Here is a 22,906-nt window from a genome sequence, read left to right on the forward strand (position 1 = left end):
ATGTGGGCTTGATTTCTGCACAATTAAACTCTTATGGAACTAGAAGAAATAATTTTAATATATCAAAGGAGAAATGAAATGTGATAAAGGAATAAGGAGGGAAATAATATAAAATATCAAAAGTTAATACATTTACATTTTAAAATAAGCTATTTTACATCTTTGCATGTCAACACCTGCATTTATTAAATGCTTCATAATGAATAAGTATTCTAGGAAAAGCAACAGGATTAAATTCACTACATCTTCTACACCTTAATAAAATAGACATGGTAAATTAAGACTAACATGACTATCTAGTACGCTAACTGAAAATCCCTTTATCTCAGTACCCTCATGATCTCCAGAACAGCAGTTTTCACAGAATTCAGTTCCAGTAGTCATCTTTTAATTTCTAAATAAATGGCTAAAAATGAGAACAAACAGACCCTATTAAATATCTGTTTTAAATTGTGTAGAAAACTGCCAGTTTGTAATGAAAACACACAGTTAGTTTAGTTGCAATCTGTCTTTCACATTGATTCAAAACTGCCATAGTATATTGCCAAAAACTGACTTGCTATTTAAAACAACTTTGTTGACAAACTTGTTTTACAACTCTGATTTATGGGTTAAAAGAAACCACTCTAATCTAGATTTACTAGAGCAGGTACAGTATTCACACACCAGATTGCGGGGCCTATCATTAGCAGAAACTAATTTTACTTTTAGTGCATTTAACTGAAAGTTCTGTCATTTGACAATTTATGTGTCACAAAAGAAAGAGAAAAGGTAAAAATCTTGCTGATTCTTAATTAAATTTAACTATACTGTACATTCTAGACTGTTTCTCGTGACTGTACCCAATGCAGACGCTAGATGTAGATCAATATACTGTAGTCTAGCACAAAACACTCATTTCAGATTCAACATAGTTAACACATTCATTGGAATCATTTCATTTTCCTGTGCTGTACAGATATTCCTTGCTGAAAACAGTTTTCAACTAGAGTAGAGTTCCTTTGTAGCATATTGTTTAGCCTGTAAATATCTTGAAATTCCTGAAAGCCACCTAGAGCATGGTGATGTCAGTTGAGATAGATCTGCTCTACCATTATGTCACATTCTGATGCTGTCAGTCATGATTTCAACATAAAAGTGGTGATTTTCATAGTGGCAGTGAACAATTTTCAAGGCAGTGGCAAATATTATGCTAATTTCCAGTTAGAAAATTCCAAGCACCAATTACAACCATTTACAATGTCAACCGGAAAAAGATGAGTGACAATCCATGAATAGGCTTATGCTAATTAAAGTTACTCTACTGCTATTTTTCAATGCATATAAAATATCTGTTATAGGCATTCTATCAAGTCAATACTTTGAATTGTTCCCAGACTGAGTAATTTAAAAGGAAACAAGCAGTTCAAATATATTTTAAATGCACAGCAAGTTCTAAAGTTGTGACTAAACTTTATCATTTTTCTTAGCTTGGTCTTTGCATTTCAAAGCATCATATTTTTAAATATGAACCATACTGTATATCAGGGATTCTATGTTTTTATAGTCAATGTCTGAAAATAATGAGCTTGTCAAAAAGGGGAATTGATCCCTCATACAGGTTAGTCTGAATGGTTGCCTGGGGTAAATCATTGTGCTGCTGCTTGCTGCTGCAAGAGGAGAATTTAGGAGCAACACAGGACTTTTTTAACATTTGTTCACTTGCTTATAAGAATCAAGAATAGGCTTTTTTTTTAAAAAAAGGTCAACTGTGCCCTTGTTTTGTGCATGCAATGACAATGTGAAATTAGAGATCATGGTATCTGGTCAAAGAAAGCAGCTGTTGGTTTCTGTCTTATTAAGAGGAAACCAATTGCTTTCAGTTAAAAAAAAAGAAACTGTCTTTTTTAATCTCATTCTCCAGAGTTTAAAAAAGAACAATCAGAGCTATCAGATGTGTGTTAGGCTAGCGATAATAAATAAAGATGGCTTACTTTGCACACATGACTTATTGTTTGACTTATTTCTCCCTGTTCAATTGGAATCCTGCCTATGATTCTAGAAAAAAATATTATTTCTTATGTTACTGGAAAGTTTGCAAAACTCCATTTCACCCAAGTCACATGTTTCAGTCACAATCTCTAGACCAGGTGCATAAAAACACGACCACGAGCTCAATTGCTCTTTTTTCACAAAACTCAAAGGTGAGTGAAAAACCTTCATATTCACACTGTAAATCTCAGTATCAGATACAGAAAAGTTGAGTAATAAGTTTCTGCTTAAATACCCCACATGATGGTTATGAATAAGAACAATAACAGCTGGTAGGGAATTAACATTCATTTTTGCACTCAAATGACTAAGGAGAAAAAATCTCCAATGAATATTCTACAGTTTAATAGAATAAATTATTTCATTGCCTTTTATCAAATCCATTTTCTAGGGGCACAGTAGCCTATTGCCTTGAAACATCCTTGAATGTCTTGCACTCAAGTCATTGTTCTGACAAAATGAATTCTAAATGCTTGTACTGTCATACTACCTTTTGGTCTTCTCCATGTCATCACCCAATATACGTAAATACATCATAAACCCTCTGAGGGGTAATTTGTGGATAGTGTCAGCATTATCTTAGTGCAGTAGAGCCATTGAATGAAATTCATTAAAGAGCTTTCTTCATACTTGTGGTGCCCATCCACCCTGGAACTGTACTCAAGCCAGGCTTCTTGGTAAGTTGCCTAGAAGCACTAAAGAATGCTGTTGGTTTAGTTAGTGCCTCTGATATTATTACAATGAAAACCAAATAGCTATTTAGCGGCATTATTAACAATCGTCACATTTCTTTGAATGCAGTACAAACCACAGTACAATTCGCATTGGATAGAGACTTGATTGATACAGTTTCTGACAATCCTACAACCACAAAAGAGCTTCCTCAGGCAAAAGGCTCTGCGTTTTTTGATCCTACAATGCAACTCCAGTATAGGTCATTCTATTGTGTGCTGTCTCTTTAGGAATCCCAGTCATAGTCAGCTCCTGACCCAGTCTAGATACAAACAAGCAGCCTATGGACTACAGGATGCAACCTGTGCCTCAGATGGAGCCATTAGTGGCTGGGACACTTAGGACACCTCACAGCATAGTTTCATTATATGATTGCTGTTATTGCTCTTTGCCTGTTGCGAAGTCGACTAAGGATTTCATACTCAATAAAATGTATGTTGTGGACTATCTTTAAATCCATCTTGTGAACAAAGAATAATCCACGAAACAAATACAGTACATCAGTAGCATTACACAAAAAAGTAACACAATTTTTATTTTTCTTAAAAAGCTCAGAAAATGAAATGAAAAACAAGTATAAGAGCAGAACTGAGAGGCCGGGATTTCCACAAAGACAGTGTTTTGAGGACACTGGGACCTCTGGAAAAATAACAATTCTAATACACATCAGTTACATACTGTACCTGTAATACACAAACTGTCCTTTTACTTGACATAAAATTAATAAAATCCATATTAATAACTCTTGAAAACAACACTGTAATAACATTTTATTTTCTCATATACACAGCGATTCCCTATGGTGTCCCTCTAATCCAGAAAAAACCACAGCAGACCACAAATGTTTTCCAATTAAACATTGTTTATCCTGAGGACTGAACAAGTGTATCTGGTCTCATTTATCACTTAAAGCCATGTGACAGATTAGAAACATGACAAAGACAAATGTCTCAATACCTTAATTATTTAAATACAGATGCGTACTGTACATCTTATTGTAATTGTAGCAAAATGCAAAAAGTGATAGTCCTGCTTGACTAATATCATTATTATATCTTCTGCGAAAGATTAACGTTTACCTCATAAATGTCTTGTTTTATGTTAAAACATTTAAAAGAAACAGCTAAACAGAACAATGCCCATTGATATTTTATTCATTTGACTAAAATTTGAATGCTTACACTGTATGTAGGAGAGACTCAATTTTCAAGTCACTATATTAATTGACTTATATGTCACTCAGATTCAGTTATCATCATTTTCCACAGGAGCACCTCCAACAGTGCTTAAGGTATAAGACATGCTGCTTTATATTCTAGTTTCCACTTAAGAGGAATTCACAGAGCCAATAAAATACCACATGTATTTAAATGTTATACAGTTCTTATGGCTTAAGTGGCCAAGCTGTTTTAAAGGGCAAATGAAACTTGGCAGTATCAATTTAATGAGACTTAAATGACAGCTGATTTTCACAACACCTTCAAATTAATAAACTGTTACCATTCGTATTTCATCACAGCCTTTAACTAGTGTTAATGAGAAGCATTTGAAGAAAGACTCATATTTTTAAGCAAAATTTGATTCTTACAGTTTCACAGGTTAAATTTGTGTCACAATTAAGAAAAACAGTACGAGGAAGTACAAGCCCTGTAATTTATCAAACGACCTCCTCATTTCCCTGCAGTAGCATATTTTACAACGTGTGAAATATCCTGTGTCTCTTTTACAGTCACAATTAATTTAAATCTATTTAAAAAAACACGGATAAGTTACAATTAAAAAAGACTCATATTCTATCTTAGGGAAAACCATTGCAGGATTTTAAACACTGACATCGGTTTCATAAATAATATTAAAGGAAATACATTTCCACAATAGTATTATCACAAGATTCCAAATAAAGCACAATTTTAAAATAATCGGAATTGTTCAGAACTGTTATTTTGCAGAAAAAAAAATACTCCTAGCACAATATGGGCCCAGGTTAATACTTACACTTTCATATTTTCATATATGTCATACACAGTACAGTATATAAGAAATATGAAAGATAAAGTGAGAAATGTACAGATTATACCGACACTTCACTCTTGTTGCTTTAAAAAGCAGTAGGTCTATATAATGGCAACCTTACCACCACCTACTGGTCCAAAAGGGTAAGTAAGTAAGGCTTTCATACCAGAATAGTTACAGTACATTAATTGTTACTGTATATTAGTAGTAGCTATTCCAGAACAGATGTTCGGTATGATGGAAATCTTAGAGCTTACATACAGCTCAGGTTCTTGAAGGGCTCAGTATAAAGGCTGAATCCCACACATCTATTATTTGTTGACTGAACTAATTATTTACTTAAGCAAACCAATGCATCCCTTCTCCCAGATCTTAAGGTTAGTTTATCTCCAGCTAAAACTCAGTTTAAACAGAATTCAATTTTTTAAGGTGAGGATGCGCGAGTGTTTTTTAATTCAGTGGCAAGAAAATATAGAAGACAAATCCATAATGCAAATGATACTTAAGCTAACATAGAAAAATAAATATATGGATAAATAATAAAAGCAGTAGTTAACTTTAGAGAAATGGGAAAAGGCTATTTGAGTCGCATTTTAGGGGTGGTCTGGATAACAACAAAAGTAAATTTATGTGACTTCAACCAAATGAAAAATCAATGATAGCCACAAAAGGCAAGCTTAGTTGGAAAACCTTATATATATAAAGAGATGAATGCTGCCCCACAAGCAACCGAAAAAATTGCTCTAATTCCGTTTAATTGGCGTTCACTTGGCTGAGAGATACTGTTCAGAAAACAACCAAATTGTATTTAATTTATGGCTTCCTACAGTAATGTAGCTGATTAAAATAATGAAAGTGTGCTTTCTTACACAAAAGCTATTGCAATGTAACTAGACTAAAAAGGTATGTATTGAGATGGTGACAAAATATATTTTATATTAACATATTAATTTATAGCATTTTGAAATACATTGTGTGAAAGATTAAATATATTAGATAAAAGCGTCTACATTTATTTTAGTGATAATTAACTAGAGAATATATAAATAGATTTGGCAGATCTGAATAAATATTCATGAAATTTTCTATTGCCATTTCTCTGTTATTCTATAATTATGGATCATTTCAAACAAACACTTCCTAGAAAAAAGGAAGCTGTGCTGTATGATTACGAACTGCAACCTATAACTACACTGTGGATATGAAAAAAACTAGTGATAAATTTAATTACCCATTTCCTTTATAATAACAATGAAAATCCATCACTTACCAAGATCAAGATGTATACCAGGAATAAAAGAATTGAGAAAGAATGTGAAAATAACAACTCCCAGGACAGAAATGCATTTGACCAAAAGGATTTTGTCTGATATTCTGTGCTGTAAAATGGGAAAAGGAAAGGGAGAATCTCCACTGAATAAAAATATAGTTTTGAAAAATGACTTGATTCATTTTAGCAGTTGCCTGCCCCAGTAATTAGGAAATTAAATCCAAAACTCATGAAACCTATTGGAAATCTGCATTGTCATGCAGTGTTAGCCTTAACCTCTTTGAATAATTATTATATCTGTATCAACATAATTGTCTTGCACACATGAATAACTAATAATAACTGTATAAATCAGGAAAATGTACAGTATTAAATCAAGTAGCATTGCTGTTTAACTTAAAGTTTAACTAACCCATAACCACCAAATAATACAAATTCAGCTGAATAATATTATTAGGAAATGTGTTGTTGGGTTTTTATACTTGGGTATAGTACCCTTGTTTTTTTCATGCTTGCTTACCTTTTTCTGTAGTTCTTGAATATTTGTCTCCCAGTTTTTGTCTTCTTGTGAAATTTGCCTGAAATTACAGTAAATGTGATCAAAGGGATACTCGCCTAAGTCTATTATTCAAACATTATATTCAAACATTGAATAACCTGGACATATGAAGCATAATGAAGCATACTGAAAACATCTATTAGTCACCATATTTGATAAAAACATTGAAAATGGGATATTATCAAATCCAATTTTAATGGAAAAGAATGTCCCTGATACTAACATTCCTGTAACAGTTTTGCTGTTGCTGTTTTAAGAGTTATACTCCTTAAATCTACAATTTAGTGTACGCATTATTATATAGAGAAAATGAAGAACTATTTATTTCAATTAATGGAAAATTAATTTTAACTTAGAATTATGTAGAGACTATTAAAGCTCACATTTCTATCTAACATATATTCTTATTATTTTCCTCTCCCAAATTCGGTGCAACTTTGCTTTCCACGTATCGTATTGCTTTCTTTTTCATTTTGTCTTACGTGTGTGCGCTAGGAATGTGGCAGCTGGAGTGAGCTAAGTAAAACATTCTCAAATTTACGTATGCTCTTCTGCACACAAACACATACTGTAATACTAAGATAAATAGAGCAAATCATGGACTGATAATGCCATGAAGCTTTTACAACAGACACATGAGGCACAGCCTCTGTAACATTTCCCCACATACAAACATTACCCACTTAGAGCCAAGAAATCATTTACACCCAATTCGATTAATTACTGTATATGTGGAACATGTGAGAAGAAAAAAAGAAAACACCTGCAGTTTTTGTAGCAACTTACTCTCCATGAGACACACAGACAGGGAGAGAAACTTGGGGACAGAGCACAGAGTCAGCCATTTCTACAGCACCCCTGGAGCAGTTGGGGTTAAGGGCCTTGTTCAGAGGCCCAACAGATTAGGATTCCTCTGCCAGCCATGGGATTCGAATTGACAACCTTCCAGCCACAGGAGCAGACTCTTGGCCACAGAACCACCGTACACACCCTGGTGTGTCTTTATGTTTTTAAGCCTTCACTCTTCAGTCATCACATTTTGAAATTGAAGTTAATTGCTTTATTATGAAACTATGTGGTTGACATTATATCTAAAGCAACTTACAATTGCACCCATTTAGTCAGCTCAGCATTTCAGTGGAGCAGCTCGGGTGGAGTCTGACCCCACAACACTCTTGTTACAAGCCCAGACACCTAACCACTACTTCACTCTACTACTCTATTGTGTGGTGTAGTCATATTGTATATTATATAAAGGCGCTCTGCTAATTAGGAATGAAGATTGATTTTAATGTTCTTTACGCCTGTGGCTATTCCATTTTGCTGATGTGGGCTTTGATTTTATACACCCACAGAATTTACTGCTGCTGTGCCCTGTTGGCATACATGAAACATACACTTTGGTGGGAAATGTATATGAATATACAGTATGTACTGTATATGAAAATCAGTTTTAAGATGAAGACTAAATCATAGCTCTCTATTAAAGATGAAATGTTGTAGAAGAAGAATTAGACCTTCAACCCTTAATATTTTTTAAAGCAATGTGTGTGCAGAACAAAGGCTATAAAGCAATTGCGCTTTGCATTTTCAATCCATTCAGCATTTTCCTTTGCAACCTTGAAAAAAGTATATATAAATGATGTTACCTTTGAAAGGTTTTAAGCTTCTTTCGCAAAAGGCTTTCCAAAGTGAGCACTTTTTGCATTAAGAGATATTTTACAGCTGTCTCTTCTCGACTGGCAGGGTTAATGCGTTGAGCCGTCAGTCTCCACACAAGAATTTCATGCTTCAGTTCTACAAGAGACCAACAAAGCGGCACAAGTAAGATTAAGGAAAATACACCTACCCTTAAAGCACACAATTCCTTCAGCTTTCAATTACGTCATAATGGCTGTTTAAACGTGTAAGGTTCAACAATGTTGAACAGTGCATGTAACTCCTCTCTTTTACCCAGAGCTTTAATCTTAACAGGGCAAAAATAAGATTTGATGAGACCCTGAGGAGGCAAAAAAAAAAACACTGGCTTGAGGTCAGAAAAGCACTGATACAATATATGAAGGTTCCTGCAGACTGTTGTCAGCAGGTTGCTATGCGTTCAAGAGAGCACCATTAATAAGATCTAATTAAACCTGAAAAAAAATGTTCATACATCAGCACAATTACATTTCACAGTGAGCCTCAGAACTGATGTCACTGCAAGACCTTAGACCAGCTGTTTAGCCACCTACGTGAATATGGCGGCTTTATAAATTACCAACTCGCCGTGATCAACTTTATGGATTTTCTTTTCAATTTTCATCGACCAGTCACCTTCAGAGAGGCTCTGCTGTACTTCCTGCTCCAGGCTCACTACGTGCTGAGCTCTAACGGCCCTGTGCAGCTGGCATGCCTCTCTTCAACAGGAAGTGATTAGACTGAATGCACTTAAATACAGTAATAATAAGTTATGTGCACTGAAACAAAATCACCACATAAGCTATGATTAGCTGATGAGATTTCATGTTGTGCTCTCACAGTTATGTGCTCGCCAAGATCATGTATTTAGCTGCTACTTATTTTGAAGAAAACGGGGAAGAGGGGTCATATAAATATTCTGTCGAGTTGTACAGTGCGTCCTGGCAGTTGCTATACTTTGAATTAAAGTCAAATAACATGCTTTAGCTTTCAGATCTTGCTGCCAAAATGATTAATGGCTTTTATCCTTCTAAGCGCTGTCATTCCAACAAATTAATTTTATACAATGGTCCAGAATGAGATATCGTTCTTTAAAACCAAAACAAAGCAGCAGAGGTTGGTTTCGATAATCAGCGGGAATCAGATTCTTAAATCTCTTACTTTATCACCTGCTAAAAATCAGGCAGAAATGAACTGTGATTCTTTAGAACTCTCCAGTGCAAAACCTTCCTGACTTTGTCCACATTTTCCAAAATGAAAGTTCCAGTTTTTCATATTGGTTCTAATGTCATCAATAATCTATCTGTAACAACATTACATTAGGACTGGGTGGTATTTATTTATGGAAACTAAATTATTAAAACGTCTATTTTCATGCTGCCTTTGCTATGCAGTTGTTTTGCAAGGGAAATACATGACCATTCCCTTTTTTTAACCAGGACCTTTGGGTAATTCTACTGTACATACAGAGACAAGCACTGGTTAGGGCCCACAGGAAGATTGTGTCAGTCCACCTACGATTAAGCAGTAATGAATGCTCAGCATGACAACGCAATGAGGATAAGCAGCTCCTACTACATGGGGCATGATGAAGTAATTGAGTGCATCTCCACACGATTTTACACTGACATGACATCGTATGCTAGCACCATAAGGTACAGTTGTCAATTATTTCCAATGTCAATTATTTCCAATGATTTATGTAGTTTTAAATCTTACCTACATTGATTTAATGACAGTCACCCAGAATGATTTTAACCTGTTTTATGATCCCACTGACAGTTTCCCTCCCCCAATACGTCTCGGAAAAAAAAATCTGTCTTCTGTACTATAGATCATTTCCATGTCAGATATTCATTAATTCCAAAAAGTACCAAATTAAAAATGAGAAGTATTATAAAATACAGTATTTGTACACACATACTGTAGACATACTAACACTATTTCTATCCAAACATACACCCATACTTTATATATTTCTAAATCACAGTCTTAGCAAATACTTCTAGTAGCAGATCAGTCCACTTATAATAGTAATTATAGCTGTGACATGTTACAGCATCAATTCCAACTACATGTTCACAGATGACTAAGAAGATGTGGGATCAGACAGCAGAACTTGATGCAGCTTGGCATGGGATGAGGGTAAAGGTTCAGCTACGTCTTGCAGCCTTCAATTAAGCTTCCTGTTATTTTTTACATTACATTTCATATTCTGCAGAGGAGTGCAGTCCTGGTCCTGGAGGTCCAGTGCAATATTTTCGTTCTATCTCAGCTCTGGAAGAGCTAAATCACCTAGTTACTGGCTTTGTTGGACCAAATTAAAAGCTTTTCCCAGCTTCTTAGGTGCTGCTGTTTTAAAGACACATTCAAATCCTGCAGACACACTCGGCCTCTAAGGCCAGGATTGGTCACCCCTGATTTACTATCTACTATCAGCCTCTAAACCCATGATGTTGCCTGAATTAACGTAAGTTTCATTGCATCAGTCTAATTCCTCACAACATAGCATGTGGGAAAGGCCTGGTCTCCTGCTACTTTACAGTTCTCATGAATCATGAGACATGCCACATGTTTCGTCTATGTCTACTACTTTGGACAGGAAGGTTCACACTTTTTGAGCATACTGTTCCCTAATATTTTAGTAGATCATGTAGATACAGTACACACACCGTGTATATACTGTACACATTATACAGTACATAAAATTATCCCATTTTTAGCTTTTGAAAGCATTATAGATCAAATCTCATGACAATTTGCTCATTTCCAAACTAAAATGACATTTTGATGTCAAGCTTTCAAGTAAAACCAATTAATAGAGCCATTACACTATGCAACTATTTTCAGTCACTGTAATGTGTTGACTGCTTTCACCACACCAAGATCAAATAAATAATGTATTAATGCTGTGCTAGCTGTCCAACTCTGGTCCCTGATTATTGACCATATATGTCCCCTGCCAACCATTCAAAGTATTTAATGACACAGATTTTGTAACATGACAAAGATTCGAGGTTACTGGGAGTGTTTTCTGAAGGTCAACACTCAGAACACTACAGTGTGGAGCAGGGGTTAAGTCCATCCAGCTTTACGACAGAAACACCTTCCAAGAACTGGGACAGAAGTTGCTCCCAAGCAACTTCTTTCTATAACACTGACATTGTCAAACTGCCCCCTGTGTTGCTCATTCTCTCACTCAACTGAAAATAATGCTAACTCAGTCAAGCAGCAGCTCAGAAAGCAGGAAGCAAGCATGTAACTGAGGGTGGACAAAGATACAATGCAGGTATAATATGATCTAACACACAGATGACTTCTGGGAGAGCCAGCAATACTGTTTGAACATGGAAAGATGAACTCGAAAAGCAGTGATGGTTTCAAGCCTGCCTCTATTCTCCCAGCAGCTAAGTAGATATCAGAAATGAGATGGTTACATACTGTGCTTTGGTAATAAACTATCAACATCTCTGGAAGCGGCAGCTGAATTTATGTGTAAGAACCCCACTTTTGGTAGTGTGGCTAAGGTACTGTACCTTTATGCATGAAACCGCCACTCCAGCAAAGATGTATTTTACTCATACCTTGTACAATAATCAAAACTTTTTTCTATCAAAATCAGTCCTAGCCTGCAGTTCCCTAAGCTTAATAAACCCTTAATAAACACCATAAACTTTTCACCACAATCTCCTCTCTACCTAAGTGATACACCATTTTTATACAAGTAAAACCCATGAAAATTCTGACATCAATTTCACTCAGACAGCTAGTGCCCGCCAGTGATCTTTGAACAACAGGTGAGCTCCATTTCTAATGTACTGTTTGAAGCTGCCTGCATTGTGACCTCTAGTGGCAGACCTACATTAACTACAGTCCTTTCTTGAAGTACCATATCTGACAATCCTCAGCAGCACATACAGTACATATTGTACAGTAACTTCAATCAGCTATGAATAAAATGACATAATACTGTACATACTGTTCATCTTTCTATATTATTATTTTTGAGTCATTTTGATCAGGTTTGTGACAGAACCATAAACCAGATTGATATATTGCTATTTAATGTTTAATGATTCAACATCAATGATTATGACATTTAAAGATTGAACATTGATCATATCACATCATTTCCCTTTCCTAAAGTATATAAAAATGCCAGCAGAGCACACTATTAATTACAAATATACAGTTCATAATATGTATCAATTGTGACAGTATTTGATATACAGTGCAGTATCAACAGAATAGTAACAAGACATGTCTTCTCTGTCATCATGCTAGCTGTTTGTGAAGTGTTTAGGATTCTACAGTTGTGAGTCAGGCAGTCAAGGCATATCTGTGAATTAGAAAATTCAAACCCTGTGCAGAACATGTTCTCAGATGCTGCCAGGTTTTACAGTACAGGAGAGGTCATCCTAAGAGTTATGATACGTTCTGCATTCGAAAAAAAATGACAAATTTAAGCCATGAAAAAACTTACATTGTTAGAAATACCTTAGAAATAAAATCATACAAGGGAAAGGGAAACCGAGCTGTTTCTCCTTTTAAATGTTATAGTGACTCTTCTGCCGATGATTGTAGTTCTCCAGGCAGACATGCTCACATTTATAAAATGTTTAAATTTGCACACCAGGAAACTAGTTTGCAAAATGTGAAAAGTCAAAGTCATTACAGTCAGGGTGCTAGAAGACATTTAAGGACGCAAGTTAGTTTGGTGTACCCTGGATCATATTTTAAATTGCACAGTACTTCACTGCATTTTACTTCCAAAGTCTGAATAGCAACAGTTAGACACTGCAAAATGAAATAGTTCTGACAATACAATACAGTACTGCAGAGTTCTAAAGCGCTTTCCTCTGCAGGGCTGCTTCTGTAATTGGCTTTTTTTTTCCTTTTTGTCAGTGTGCTACCAGCTTTCTGTAAAATAACTTCTAACCCCCTCATCAAAATGGCAACGTAGAGTGTTTAAAAAAATAAAAGTGGCAAAATATTTCTGTAAATTATGTACACTCTGCTTAAAAACACTAATCTTGTTTTAGCCAGGCTGCAGATTTGCCATTGCAAAGGTGAGCTTTCACTTTTGCCATGCATGCTGCCTCAATTGTCACCCCTTGCTTCATCTGATGCATAACACAAGGCCAGTCTTTTCATTAACAAACACAAACATGTCAGAACAAAGAGTCCCATCAAGGGGCAGGTTTCTACAATAAAATACCTGGCCAGTCCAGTCTAGCATTGCCCTGAATGGAATATCTTTTTAAAAATCATTATAGAGTACACCTCATGCAGCAGCAGTTATTATCTTATTAAAAGCATAAGCACCATCACTTTAGTCCTTAAATTCGGCAGATGGCATTTAAATAACGTATTGTATTGGGAAAAGCCTTGACATCATTATTTCTATTTGGTGTTTTCAATTAAACTCAAGGGCAAGATTACTCCATTTCTCTTCTCTATAATGTACTGTATAGGGATACAAGTAAAAGAGAAAAATAATACAGTATCTAGTATATGCATTATTGTTTAATCATTTTAATTATTTTATTTGAGCTAATAGTCCAATAATAGTAGATCTTTCAAAGCCAAAACAGAGATTCTACAATATAAAGCATACTTCTGTTTCTACACTTCAAGACATTTAGCCACATTGCAGTGCTATGATGAGAATAATAATATCAGAGGGCTTTCAAATACAAGACAAGAACCACATCATCCACCAGTGAAGTACAGAAACCACTTGGGGAACACATAACAATCATTCTGTGCCAACAGCCCCATTACATCTCCAATTTAGCTAAAGGGGAATGAGCCAAACCAAAGCAGAATTTAGCCTGGGCACCAGGGTGCCACTCTTACAAAGAGTGCCCTAGGATCTTTATAGATATCTAGACAATCAACGTCTTATCCCAAAGACCACTACCGCCATATTGAGATATTCTCTCAGCAAATCCTGGTTTAGCGGGGGGGAGTACCACCTGCTGTTCCACCGATGCATACATTATTTTTTTTAGCTAATAAACAAGACCCGGACAATAATAAATCATTGGCGGCGGTGATATAGAGAAGGTTTTAAATCAATATGTCTGGAAATTGCTTTTCCTGCAAATATCAGACAAATGTTAAAGATAATCCAGCAGGGAAGCAGGATGGGATAGTAGTTCGCATTGCTGCCTCACAGCACTGGGGCCCTGCCTTCCATTCCCATCACTTTCCAAGATACCGTCTGAGTGGGGTTTGTATGTTCTCCCTGCGAACATGCAGGTTTCCTCCAGGCGCTCCGGTTTCCTCCCACAGTCCAAAGTCATGCTGGTAGGTTCATTGGGTGGGGGTTAAAATTGTTCCTGGTGTGAATGTGTGTGTTTGTGTCTGTGTGCCCCGTGATAGGTTGGCATCCTGTCTAGGGTGTATTCTGCCTTTTGCCCATCGTTTTGCCAAGATACAGTGGGCTCTGGCTTCGACATGACGTTGTATTGGATAAAGCAGTTAGAAAATGGATGGATAGACAAGCTGGTGATTTAGAACAGCCAATCCTTTGAAAGCACTAGAGTACTAGTTTGAACAAAATTTCAGGTCTCAGCAAAATGAGTTCTAAACCTTCAGTTTAATCCAAGCATATTTTTATTTATCTGGTAGAGACAAGGAAGACAGGCTGAGAAGAAATGTAATTTTCTGAGGTCTAAAATGAGTCCCTTGACAACATATGATTCATTTTTATTTTTTCTTCTAAAAATATGATCCCCCTTTTATTAAGCAGCTATATAATCAATTTCCAGCAGGTTTTCTGACATTCCCTCAATGTTTTGTCCAACCAGCCAATAACACAGGATATTCTGGGATGTCAAAAAACCAAGTGTAAGTCAGTGTGTGAGGCATGACACATGACATTTCGTGAAGTCTGATTATTTTTGAAAATAACTTACTATTTGAAGTGACAAATGTAAATGAGATTTCAAAAGTAATGAGAAAATTTGAGGATGCCAATAAGAATATAATAAACAAGAGAAAATGCTCCTTAATACAACCTGACAGAAAACCTATATTATCCTTAAGATAATAATACATTAAATAAAAACCTGCATAGCATATTATGCAGATTCAGAAAGAAGACATTTGTGATGCAAATTCTGGTTCCTGAATGAGGATAACGCAGACCCCCGGTCGATTACAATATTTCACTGAGGTCACTACATTAACTAGAGAAGACAGCAGTAGCCTACTGTAAAAGACAACCTGAATATGATTTATTAATCTCTGAAACACTGCAGTTTTATTCGTCCACCGCAACAAGATAAGAGATATAATGGTCTATAATAGCCTCCGTACTATTATTAGCAACAAGACTTCATGAATTAAGCAAGCACTTCTTGGGCAGTTTTTGGTTGTGATTTTTTTTTTCTTAGGACGATATTACTGTCTCTCGGAGATGCAGGTCAGCAATCTGTTTTTTAGTGCTTTCAGTAGAAATTAAGTTAACAAAAAATGTGAAAACATCCTGCGTGTTCTCCTCGTGAAAACCAAAAAAGATGAAGTTCTGGGACACCTGCAAGTTCCACAGTGTGAATTTCACTGTTAAATTTCAGCTGAAAATTCAGAAATGTAAGAATACTGTAATTTTGATTCTTTCCACAGCTGGGTTTTCAAATATATATAATTTTCTTTCTTGAACAAACAACACTAATTAAGCCATTTTTGTAAGTGCAGTCTTGCTACAGTATCTTCAGTGTTGTAATAAAAAATGGAAACGGGCTTCTGCTCATTATAAAAGTGTACCTTTGTTTTAGATTACATACCTTCACAGTACCTAGTGGTTCTGACATGTATTTGTACAATCGCCTGCTGTACTTTGAAGAAACCAAATTCAATAATGGAACATTCTGTTCAGAACTGTATAGTCATTTATTTTTATTTCCCCCCATTTGTCTACAATGTAAGTAAACTTAGAAAAGTGTACAGGACTGTGCTTGTTCATAAATATGATATATGTATTCCTGTATACTCATAACTCATTTTATAGTAAAAAAACAGAAAATTTCACTGAACATTTGTCGAATCTTTTATAGGATGAAATCAATTCTACAGCAGCTTCTTCAGGTGTTAAATAACCTACATGTACAGTATATCTGTCAAAGTAATTCACAGCAAGCTAAACAGATGTTGAAATAATTTAAAATGTTTTATATTAAGAGTGAATAAAGACACTGAAAACATCTTGTGTTTTCTAGATGTCTGGTAATTATTGAATTATGAATTTGCTACTGGAACTGCTCTTCTGCTTCGGGGTTTACTTCATTTTTGAGAAAGGAAGATGGATAGAGTAAGCCAATAGCGAGTAATTACATGAAACAAATGTGTATTTTACAGTCTCTTATTTTACAGGAAACATCTTCCCAATGTTTTCATTTTCTAGTCATGTAACATAAAAAGTGGAAAAGCAAGTGAGCAACACAAAAAGCAGCTTCCTATAGATAAAACAATTTCATATCTACAATCTATAACATAATCTGAAGGAAGTATTCTTTTTAACAGTAGAGTTTAATTGCAGTTGTAATGTTGAAATAATGTAAAAAAACTGTTTAAAGATACAATACCTAAACAGCAGTACCTTGAAAAAAGTAGCTTTTTACAGTTGATAGTATAGCACAAATTTAATGTATATACTGTATGTATAAAATTATATATACATGTATATAAAGAGGGTAGATATCTATAAATAAAGTGGTTAGTGGTCAGAATCTTTGAGTGGTTACATGCATTTACATTTCTACAAGACATTGTATATACGTGATCACATAATGTATTGTGACCTATACTGTTTTCAATTGACAAGCATTACTATAATACAGACTAATGAATTATGAAGGTTATCCTAGATGGTGAAAGAAGCCTGGAAACATCATGACTTACCAACAATCTCACTAGGTTCCTTGTTGTATAGTTTTTTGTTCCAGAAAAGCATTCGTAGAAAAGGAAACGATGTCAGAAGAACGAGACATATCCCAAGAAACATATGTCCTGTAAATGCAGCAAAATCAATCCCCTACAAAAAAGGGAAAATGGTTAATTCTGAGTTTCAGATCTTCTGGAGTGTTTAAAAGTAATTCACAACAAACAGCAGACTACCTTTTAGTAACATACAACAAACGTCTGCAGTCGCATATGTCCTGTCAGTGAATTGCAGCACTAAAAAATAATTAATACTTGTACTGTACCCTTACCTTTTATTCCACTTCTAAATATTGTTGATATCACTGAAGACAAATGTGTTGTTCTAGAAGCTTTACAACATAATTTAAATTTAGAGACACATAACAGCTCGTATCTAAATACCTGCAGAAAATGCATTCAGAGATACAATTTTTAAAGTATGTTAGTAGCTTTTTTGTTCATTTAAAGGAACCACATAATTCAGTTATAAAAAGAATTGCTTCAGATTATAATTAAAGCCTTAACTGTATTGGTGCATGGATTCTTTTTAGTGGCTAATAGTTTATCCTACCATCGTCTCTGCCACTTCTGTTTTAAGACAAAAAACACAACTTCTTTACTAAGGCCTAGGCCAGTTGTAATCGTCTGCACTGCAGTAGTTTGTAAATGTGGTAAATTGTAAATGTGGTGATATCAATATGCAACTTACTGAAAAAAAAAACCTTTTCGGTAAATGTTTCTAATCAAAAAAGGCATTTGTAAAGGGAATTTGTAACCATAATCACTTTTGAAGTCTTTTGAAAATGTTATTCTACACATATACTGTAAGTCTCGAAGTCTCACCACTACAGCAGTAACCTCAACCTTCAGGCAAGCAAATACTGTATGGAGGTATTCTCAAACCATGCGTTAGTACAGATTTTAGTACCATATTACTCTTGCATCATTTATATTCTGATTTGTCAACTTGAAACAAACAGAATAGAAAGAATGAAAAGCACAGACTAAGACTCCAAAACCTGGCTTATTACTGAAGAAACACAAAGGAAATTTAAGCAAACCTGATTAAAGTACATGAACATAAGTATGGAAAATGAACTGCCTGTAATTTTGCTAATGCTGAATGTGCATAGATCCTTTTTAATTAATAATGAATGCAAATGCTTTCCCTACCCAGGCATTGATTAATTTATTCAAAAACATACGATTAATAGTCTATTTCGGACTCCTGTTAAAACTTTTTAAAAAGCACCCATTCTCAAATAAATTAAACAAAAACATGAACTGATTTAATGTGTTTTACAAAAAAAACACGACGTTTTTCCTTAAGGCATATTAAATGTCTAATCAAAATGTCAGGAAATCTGTTTCATTAAGCAATGTTTACAGTTTCTAGATACAATGGAAAACTACAAGCTTTGGGTGAGTTAAGGAAGCATATCTTACGGCTTTACAAAACAACACCCTTTTGTGCTTTTTCTATTTTTGAGACAGCACAGGTCTATATTTTGAGGCTTACTATGAGGAGATTGTAAAAGTGAATATCCGCAGCCTTCTGCTACTTGTTTTTTTTTTAATCAACTAGCTGTCACCCACGCAAGTCTGGGCAAACACAGCATTACAATTATGAACAGGAAAACATGATTTATCACTGGGTCTGATTAAATGCCATCCAATCAAAAACACCATTATTTCTGTTGTAAAGCAGCAAGAACTTAATGTTCATTTATACCCCCCTGTTCAGAATGCCATGCTTCACTTATGTAACACACATGGCCACCATCATTTTCATTAAGCCTTAGACTGTGGTATTATCTATTCATTAGTATGTAAGGGGGGTTTCATTACGGTTCCATTTGCTACAAGGATAGAACGGATGATTGGAGCTTAACAGATGAGTTAAGCTAGGATGTGCTGTTTTTCTCAACTCATATAATCAATCTGCTGTTAAAGATACAAGTCAGCCGTAGACAAAAGCTATTTAAGGATTGTTTTCCTTTATACACTAATACAAACAAGGGGGACAATGTTATATACAGTATATGTCCATGCTACTATTTTTTTCAGGCACATATTTCTGTAAGACTGGGAACTACTGTATATACTAATAAATGTTTAAAAATAAAATGTAATATCTAAATCTATATACACAAAGAAAACTTCTGTATAACCCTGCAAACGAATTAATACTTTATTAATAGTTGATACACAGTTATAAAAGCAATCTCTGTCACAGTATAATGGCAGTCCTGAAATTTGAAAGAAGGTTACTGTCTATCGTATTGCAGTACATTATTTCCTCCGCTGTTTCACCAGAACCATTAGAAGTCCACTTAATAAAAATAAAAACTTATTTGTGACACTGTCTGGAAGTACTTGTATTACTTTGAGTGTCATGGATTTAAACAGGAATGGTTTCAAAAAGCTTTCAAACTCCTTTCAGTGGAAAGAGGAAAGTAGGCAGCAGAAATAGTCTTGACATCTAAAGAGAGAAAATTATGCTTGTGTCCACTTCTCCATTTGCCAATGGTGTGATCAGTATCGATAATGATGAGTATCAAAGCACTGTTTGTTCATATAATGGAACCCCTTCCGTTTCATATACTTCTTTGAACTATTTGTATGTGTTATTTACTGCTAAGATCACCTATGTTTCATATGGGTGTTTCTGTTGATTTTAAGTTTCCTCTGTCATCAGAAAAGTACTACTAATAAAAAACAGCAGTTGTATAAATACGGGAAAGATAACAAAAAGAGATGGTGCACCTGGCATTTAAAGTAAAATTGTTTGCCTAACGAAACGCTCACGTAATACATTTATAGATGTCCTGAAAGAATCATACTTGTTCCATGGATTTCACTGTCACAATTGCACTGTCAATAATCTCTCATAACACACAGCAATGGTGATTGCATTTTTACATTGGCAGAAATTTAGCTCAAACAAATTGTGAATAATATCAATACACTTGATCAAAGCTAAACCTGCTGTGAATTAACAATTTTTGAGTTTCATTCAAAAAATGTAGCACATTTTGCCTGTGATTATTGAAATATTCCTGAATGTACTGTAGGACTCATGAAGTATAACTGTATTTCCCAAGAAAACTCTTAGAAGTATTTTTCACAGACACTGTGCCTCTTCCCATTGTGATATTAATACTAGATTACAAAAGGCAAATGACTTGAAGTAATAAAACATAAACTACAACTGTGTTCAACGTTTGCTAAATGTATACTGTACGGCTCTTTTAGACTTCATTGTTTTTCAATCCACCGGGCTTGAGACTGGTTCAATCAGCTTTTTTGATTACATTTTTTATTACATTTTTTGTATCTTAAATGCTGAAGCAAACTTGGACTGAGGCTAACTAACAGCACATTTTGGTTATAAAACCCTTGGAGTCAAAGAGAAGGCTACCTGATTTCTCATGAACTTTTATGTCTTAATTTCTTTGAATTCATGAAGTCAAATAGTTTTTGCAAGATTGTGGTATAATCCTTTACAAACACCTTTGTAGTTCACTGCACACTATCTGTCCAGAGATACCAAGGGTTGGCTGTCCTAATAATGGAGGATATCAACTGCAAAGCACTTTCAGGGGGCTTGCAAATTTTTCACATTTTCTTTCCAACTTGCTGTCTGCCATGTGAGTCAGGGACAATGCATAAATTGAAGCACATGCTTATTCAAGGAAATTTTTAGATTATCTCCCATTTCAACTCAATTTCCCCTAATTAAAACAATACAATTGTGTTGAATAAAGAGTTATCTTCCCATCCTTTTCTATGGCTGAGAGGAAATGTGTACTTTATGGCACTCAGATTTAGACAACTCAAAGGGACAATGTCAGAGGTTAATTTTTTCATCATTATTTGCTTGTGATATTTGAACCAACATACAGGACTGCATTATATAGGATTTGTTTATCTGTTTCAATACTTAAATCCCTACACCTATAACTTTACTAGGAAATAACATCACTGAATAAGGAATTAAAAATGCAATGGGAAAATGAAAAATGAAAGCTTAACCCACTTGGATGAGGGCCAACCGCCTGGCCATACAGTAGGATGTGGAGGTTAGGCCCCCTGACAGAGAGAGAATGTATCCGAAAGGTAGCTGCAGAGGTGGAGATGGGGTGGAGGAGAAATGCAGAAAAACAAATGCAAGCAAGAGAGAGAAACATACTATGGTATTTATACTTTTTGTGACCTCATGGAGAATTATGGGTTAGAGTAGCAGAAGTGAGAGTGACCTTGGATGATGTCAACCATCCTGAATTTTCTTTAAAACTTCCATACAGTATATTTGCATATGCTCTGATTAGCAGAAACAAGTGGAGACAGGCTTAGTTTTTCACTTGTCATTGACTGACACTGAAAATAACACATTGATTGTAATCACCAAGTATTCAGCAGGGTTGTTTTAATTGACAGTTTACAGAATAAAATATTTGTGCTTCACTTTGGAAATCACCATTGCTTCGTTTTTTTTCCCCGGGGCTTTTGCAACCTTTTTTGGTTCACCTTACGAAAGTTTTTTTTTTCCATGAGTACTGTATTGTAACTATCTCTTTGAGTGCAAAGCAAGAGATTTCAGAGGCTAAGCATTTAAGTGTGAGAGGGCATCGGAATGTGTGTGCCTCACACTTAATGAGTGAGACCTGACATCTCTGTAGTCTCTACAGCCCAAGGTGAAGGTTTTCATTGCCTGTGAAATGTTGAAGACAATTCCATGCATTACGTCTTTGTGCATTTAGAAAATGTTTACTTTTTTCAGATAAGTTTCAATGGACCCGAAAATGTATTCTTCAGAGCAGTTCTCACTGGAATTGTAAATGACATATGACAAGTGACACATGTGTAATTTGTGCCCATTGGGATTTGATTAACCTGCTTTCAGGAATCTCCCAGCCCCCTGAAACCACCCAGCACACACGGATAACTAAATATATCAAGAGTTCTGAACTCAAGCTTTCTTTCAAGACTAAGAGGGAACCAGATACAAGGACTCAAAATCCTCTAGGCACTGACAATGTCAATGAAGAGGATTTCTCGAGAAAGAACAGTGACCAGAGGGCCCAAATGGAATTCATACAAAAGTGCATGTAAAACCAAGAACAAGAGGCACTTTACACAAAGGATCATTGGAATATGGAGCAATATGGCTGAAGTCGATACCCTGGTTTATTTCATGAAATATCTGAATGAAAGTCTTGTATCAATAGCATAATAATTACCAAATGGCTTAACTGGGCTTGTAAGTTATGCATCAGACCCTCACAGACTTTTTTTCTCCACCATGCCTAATGACTGTTCTGTCTACTCCAAAGTACTCCTCTATGACGTACTCAAAAATAATTTGGAAAAGCACTCTGTGGCAATTCATTGCAAGGAATACTATTGCAAATAAAAACTGAATTGAAATTGAAATTCTCTGTGAATAAATGTCAGTGCCAAATGACCCATCTTACTACTACATTATAACAACCATACATTATATATATATAATACATTACATACACTATAACAACCTGTTTATGATTAAAAATGTCTGATGTATGAAATAATTAATTTGTAGTACTTGGGTATCAAAAGGACATTTATGTGTTCTGTACCTGCAAGGAAAAATACAGCCAAGAACAGCAAAACACAGCTGACACAGTTGTTTTCTTACATTGCAGGTACGTGTT

At 35.2% G+C, this 22,906-nt stretch overlaps 1 protein-coding gene across 4 annotated transcripts in view; it reads right to left on the reverse strand.

Annotated features, from left to right (window-relative positions):
- Positions 1-22,906, reverse strand: part of oca2 (oculocutaneous albinism II) — a 124,557-nt gene that overhangs the window by 42,565 nt on the left and 59,086 nt on the right. For all 4 annotated transcript variants that reach the window (XM_088598337.1, XM_088598346.1, XM_088598321.1 and 1 more), the window contains 4 exons: positions 17,190-17,322; positions 8,255-8,402; positions 6,567-6,624; positions 6,047-6,155 (listed from right to left, as the gene is read on the reverse strand). In XM_088598337.1, coding sequence (XP_088454463.1) covers positions 6,047-6,155; positions 6,567-6,624; positions 8,255-8,402; positions 17,190-17,322 — 448 coding nt within the window. The remainder of the gene's footprint in view (positions 1-6,046; positions 6,156-6,566; positions 6,625-8,254; positions 8,403-17,189; positions 17,323-22,906) is intronic.

Source organism: Lepisosteus platostomus, chromosome 2, assembly GCF_059453375.1.
Source record: "Lepisosteus platostomus isolate fLepPlt1 chromosome 2, fLepPlt1.hap1, whole genome shotgun sequence".
Taxonomy (NCBI): Eukaryota; Metazoa; Chordata; class Actinopteri; order Semionotiformes; family Lepisosteidae; genus Lepisosteus; species Lepisosteus platostomus.